Source organism: Austrofundulus limnaeus, unplaced genomic scaffold, assembly GCF_001266775.1.
Source record: "Austrofundulus limnaeus strain Quisiro unplaced genomic scaffold, Austrofundulus_limnaeus-1.0 Scaffold17, whole genome shotgun sequence".
Lineage (NCBI taxonomy): Eukaryota > Metazoa > Chordata > Actinopteri > Cyprinodontiformes > Rivulidae > Austrofundulus > Austrofundulus limnaeus.
Window position 1 is genome coordinate 3085167 of NW_013952419.1, and position 5765 is coordinate 3090931.

Consider the following 5765-nt stretch of genomic DNA (forward strand, 5'->3'; position numbering starts at 1 on the left):
GATTTATTCTTCTTCTACTGCCTTTCATTTTATTTGATTTTATTTTGATTGCATGTTTTTTTGTTCTTTGCTATTTTGTGTTACAAATAAAATGAATACATTTCTAAAATAAAAAATAAAAATAAAATAAACAAATGAGGTTGAAACATTTTAAATTTTAAATATGGGCATTATTGGGAAACCATAAGAAAATACGATATTTTAGAATCAGACACTTCATGTTCATTCTCTAAATTGAAAATGGAAAAATAAAGAGGACACTACTAGAATTGAAGCTAATGAACCAAACAGTAAGAGTAGATTGACAATCTCAGAGAATATCTCACTGTAACCAAATGACTCATGGTTAAGCTACGAAAACCTTTAAAAATGCTAATGCGGATTTTCCTGAAGTCACACCTCAGACACACCCACCCAAAAATACCTGTGCTCAAACATGCGCACACTCTTACTTACATGCAACGTCGCTGAGGGTTTCCCAACACCGGAGTTCCTGCCGTGACTCCCCACGGCGACGATGCGAAGGTAGCTCGGACGAGACAGAGCGCAGACCTGTCCGCTTGGCTCCACGAAAAACAGCTGCACCCCTGAGGGGATAAAAAGCAGCTCCTTCTCACTTGCTGCTGCTCGGGCCGGCCAGCCTGTCCACAGGCCGTGGTGTCCATTTGTGGGCTTTGGTGTGTACGCTGGGGGCAGGTCCCCTGAGTGGTCCATGGTGACAGGTTCCAGAGCCTCTGCAGGGACTGTGTGTGTGTGTGGGACAGCAGGGGCAGCAGGACTGATGAGGGCTGTGCTGGGGGCTGGGGATGCAGCTGGCACGGTGGGGTACAGATGGTGGAGAGGATTATTGGAGGGTTGACTGCTAGCTGTCAAGTCTGGATACATATTAGAAGTCAAATCAATCAAAGGTGCATCATTTGTGTTTTCTGGTGGCATTTCCATTTCAGAAAGGTGGGCGTTAACAGCCTCCAACATGTCCTTCATCTTCTGCTGAAGCCCCCTGGCCTTGTCCCAGGCCTGCCCGCGGCGCCTCTGCCCTTGTGTAGGTACCTCCATGCCCTGGGTAAGATGCTGACGAGCCATCCTGTAATAGGACATGGCTTCTGTTTTCTTGTTGGCCTCTTCAGCTTCCAGACCTCGGTTCAGGCACTGACAGGCAAACGCATGCTGGTCCTTGATGACCAGCAACTCAGCAGGATCAACCATACTGAGGGGCAAAGAGCACACAGAAAATAGTAAATAGATGATTTAAATTCATCCTAAGTGTGTAATAAATTGCAGGAAATGTGTCTAAAAAGAAAATGGCATTAAAATTGTGATTTTCTAATAGAATACAGATTGGAATCCCACCGGCAACAATTGTTGCCAGACATTTTGTTTTGCTTCTGGAAGCTCTAAAAGTGTTATTTTTGGCTTTGTGCAGCTAATTTAAGTTTTACAACAGTATAACAGGCTATCTACTCTTAGTTATATCAATTTCCTGTAGTTAGTGTGAATGGTCACATGACCACACCCCTTGACTTCCTGCCTGCCCTGCCGGAGGGAAAAGTCTACCTCAAACTGGTACAAAATGGAGTGAATAAAATATCTTAATAAACACATATAATGGAAATATTTTGTACATATATTCTTTAAAGAGTCTTCTGCTGAGATATATTGAGAAATTTATGCTTGCATGCGTCTTTTGATCGTAAGGAGTGTGAATGTAAGCACGGCAACAATTGTTGCAGCTAGTATAACACACGGAGCTATGCTAGCTGTCAAAGGTTTGACTATTTTATTTCTCTTAGAGGGTTTTTTTTTTCATTCAGCTTAAAACCATCAGATGGTTTAGATCTTTCAAATCTGAAAGAACCCCAAAAATGATGTGTGTTACATCAGGGGGTCCCAAACTTTTCCATGATATAGCCCCCCAAACAGCATAAGCGTTTGGCTGGGGACCCCCTATGCAAGTCTACAAACAATGCTACAAAATATGTAAAATGTTAACATGTTGTTTAAATCACTTTTTATACTGTAAGTATTATATTTGTTTAACATTAAAATTTTATTAAATGAAATGTGTTAAACACTATTATAATCCCACTGACAAACCAGCTGTTGACAATGAGAACAGAACAAAAGGAATCAAATTGCTCTCCTAAATAACATTTCAGTATATTTTTATAAATTATATTTTCAAATAATGATTGAAAAATAGATTCAATTTCACGATAATAATTTAAAACATTCATTAGATATAAATTTTAGGTTTTAGCCTTTTTTTCTCCTTATCCCCTCCAGCTCTCTGAGGACCCTATAATGCTCTCTGGTGACCCCCCCGGGGGCCGTGGTCCCCATTTTGAAAAACACTGTGCTACATCACAGTCATTCCTACTGTTAAACTTGTACCCATGCCTTGTTATAACATGCTATGCATGTTATTGTTATTTATATTTTTCATGTATTGTATTTGTATGTATKTATTTGTGTCAGTTTAGACCAGTGTTTTCCAAAGCTGGGGTTGGGACCCAAAGTGGGGTCCTGAAACATCAAGGTGGGGTCCTGAAATGATTTTCTGAATTAATTACATTTTTGCCTTAGTTTTTACAAAGGAGTGAGGYTAGTATATTTGAAATGGATAAATGTAGTATAAAATATTGTTACTATGCCCATGTTTTGTTGACCTGATCCAAATGTTTATCATCCAAAAATAGCTGGGGGCACAGGTCTCTGCTACTGTTATTTTGTGGGTCAAAAGCTGAAAAGTTTGGGAACCACTGCACTTTGGTTCCCAAAGTTGGGCTTGGGACCCAATTATGGGTCATGAAGCACCTTGGATAATCACCAGAAATCAATTTAAAGGGTAATAAAATAATTGCTGATGTAATATTTTCCCTATAAYTATTACAAAAACACAAAATAAGTATAAATAAGTATTTATATTTGTGTACAAGCTGTTTAGATAGTCAGAAAGCCTGTGTTTTTAGGGTATTAACAAAGTTTGTGTACTCAGACCAGCAATATTTGGGGTCACAAGTTGCCATGGATATTTAGTGGGTCAGAAGATCAAAAGTTTGGGAACCACTGGTTTAGACTATGCTGTTTCCCACCGGCAACAATTGTTGCCAAGTACAAAACCTACATTTTCACTAACACAATCAACATAAAATGAAAAAAAAAAATCATAAATATTATGTCTTAGGGAGGTCTAAGGAATGAATTGCATGCAGTTATTTTTGCAGGGAGAATTTTGGGATGAAATTAATTAATTAAACGAACAAAAACACGGAGTTAAAAAGTTGTCATTTAGAAAGACAAACAAAAGTGCAAAGCTTACCTGTCAACAAGGTGAACTACTAAATAAAAAAATACTTGGAGGCTGAAACCTTATTACGAAAACACATCTGAGTACAATCTCAGTCGTGCAATTGTTTGGCAAACAAGTTTTTCCAGACCAGCAGCAGGAGGAGTCACGCGCGATACTTCCTTACTTATTTGTTTATTTATTTATTTTAATAAGTAAAGTTCTGTTACCTTCACTGGGAAGCGCTGAAATCCCGCGAAAATGGGGGAAAAAATAGCAACAAAATAATGTTTAAAGATTTTTAAACATATTTTCACTGTTTCTTCAAAGTTGAAAATTTAGTCATGTATTTTCTCATTCCTCTCAAGAGCGCCTGCACAGAGAGGCAACGACTTCCGGGAACATACTTTCAAAATAAAACTCAGAACGAAAAGAAAATTAGGTAACAAAGTTTGTTTACTGAAAGTATTCATGGTCCATGGTCAATCGTGACTCTGCAGATATTAAATGTTGTATTTCAGTTTTTTTTCTTTTAAAAATGAGAGAAAATGACAGCCTTAACTCATGGCAATTGATTTTTAGAAATATATGGTCCTTACTGGAGAACATAAACATTTGACCACATAATGCCTCATTTAAAAAAAAGAAAGAAAAAAATGCAGCAAAGTGCACAATTCGTTAAGCTCTATTATGAATTCAGAATATATACATTTCAAACACAAAAAAAGTTTTAATTTTCATAAAAACAACTTTATTTCTATAAGATTTGAACACAGAACTTTTATATTGGAGAAACAATTATGCAACAATATGTGTGTTTGTGAGAGAGAGAGAGAGAAAGAAAGAAAGAAAGAAAGAAAGAAAGAAAGAAAGAAAGAAAGAAAGAAAGAAAGAAAGAAAGAAAGAAAGAAAGAAAGAAAGAAAGAAAGAAAGAAAGAAAGAAAGAAAGAAAGAAAGAAAGAAAGAAAGAAAGAAAGACGGGTTTTGGTTTTGTTTTTCTTGAGAAGGGAAGTTTCTGTGCTTACATAAAAAGAATTCAAAGCATGATGTTTTGAAGTCTATATTTACACAGTTTAAAAGGCCATTCAGTGAAACACAACACATTTTTGCATTATATTACTTTGTGTTTTATTAAGTATCAGGTTAAAATAAGCTTTACAAACACAAAAGAAACACTTTGTAATGCAAATCATAAAAAGCTCATATAACTTTAAAAACATCCTGTGATTTTAAACCATATATTGTAATATTGATAAATGTTATTTGATTATGCATAAGCTAAAGACGATAAAGAAATACACCTAAAAATAGTGTCTACATGTGTGATAGGGATGTGGTGTGATTGACAGTTTGCTCTTGGTTTATTGTAACCATGAGCCGACAGGATCAAGGTGCAGCAGTAAATCAGAGGTGAGGCAGAACAGCAGACGGAGTGATCCCTGAAACACAACAATATCTGTAAAGGAAAAACAGATGCATTCATTTAAACATGTCAAAATCAGAGCGTGCAACCACAAACACCTCAAAAGCTTTAGGTTTCACGACTAAAAATCAGGTATGTCACAGCTTACTTTGAGCTTTTGTACTTRTCCCTGATGGCCTGCTCAGGCTGGCTCTCTGCACTCGTGTGTAGTTTGTGGAGATCAATCAGGCAGGGCATGATTTCAGCCAAGGTGTAACCAGTAAAGGAAATTAAGGAATCGGGCTAAAATGCAAAAGTAATATATGTACTGTAAAAAGAAATCACATGAAATAATCTCAGTGGTCAAACTCACCCAGAGCGTGTTGTTTATGGTGTGGGTGGCTAAGCAGTAAGCTCCAGCTGCCAGTATAGACGGGATGTACTGCAAGAATGGATCCATTTCCAGCATGCTTAACTCTGCTATGTACTAGGAACAGAAAATACACRAATAAAGAGGACAGAAAACGTTTTGTTTTCTGTAGATTCGATTGATTTAATGCGTACCAGAGCGAGGTTCTCTGTGTTCGAACATATGGGGTGAACGGACATGAAGAGGTGAAGGAACTGGTTTGTTGTGGGCGCTGACAGCCTGAAGGCCAGCACCCGGAACAGAGAAAACTCCATCTGAAGCAGCTGTTTCTTAGTGTAGGTGAAATCTGTGATGTACACAAACTCATTCAGCTCAGGGGGGGTGATCTCCTCATACTTCCTACAAAGTAAAAAGAGAAATTAATGTCTAGTGTGAATGCTGAATCAGCATTATCTATTGGTTCATAGTTTATTCAGTATATTACTTTGGACTCAAACTACTACATAAGTTGTGTTATTTGATCTGTTTATCAAACATTCGACTTGTTTAGGAATTAATTGCTAAGACTTTTTGTATTTGTAACATTTTTTGAACTTTCTAACTTTATTTACAAAATGTTCTCCAAAGAAATACATTGAGATCTTATCATTTTTTCTAAAATCTCCTTTAGTATACTTGCACTGATTTTCTTTCATAGGCTTCTAGAT

The 5765-nt window shown here is 37.0% G+C and overlaps 2 protein-coding genes across 4 annotated transcripts in view; both read right to left on the minus strand.

The window, feature by feature from the left end:
* The window catches only part of sparta (spartin a), an 8279-nt gene extending 4607 nt beyond the window's left edge, over positions 1-3672 (minus strand). The window contains exons 1-2 of one of the 3 annotated variants that reach the window (XM_014003298.1): positions 3517-3667; positions 457-1207 (exon numbers count right to left, since the gene is read on the minus strand). In XM_014003298.1, the coding sequence (XP_013858752.1) occupies positions 457-1206 (750 nt within the window). In that variant the 5' untranslated portion in view covers position 1207; positions 3517-3667. Of the gene's footprint in view, positions 1-456; positions 1208-3319; positions 3446-3516 lie in introns of those variants that run through there. The other 2 variants (XM_014003299.1, XM_014003300.1) reach the window with 2 other exon arrangements.
* A 646-nt stretch (positions 3673-4318) lies between these two features.
* ccna1 (cyclin A1) overlaps positions 4319-5765 on the minus strand; it is a 14059-nt gene continuing 12612 nt past the window's right edge. The window contains exons 9-12 of the mRNA XM_014003301.1: positions 5253-5457; positions 5062-5175; positions 4858-4991; positions 4319-4742 (exon numbers count right to left, since the gene is read on the minus strand). Coding sequence (XP_013858755.1) covers positions 4691-4742; positions 4858-4991; positions 5062-5175; positions 5253-5457 — 505 coding nt within the window. The 3' untranslated portion in view covers positions 4319-4690. The remainder of the gene's footprint in view (positions 4743-4857; positions 4992-5061; positions 5176-5252; positions 5458-5765) is intronic.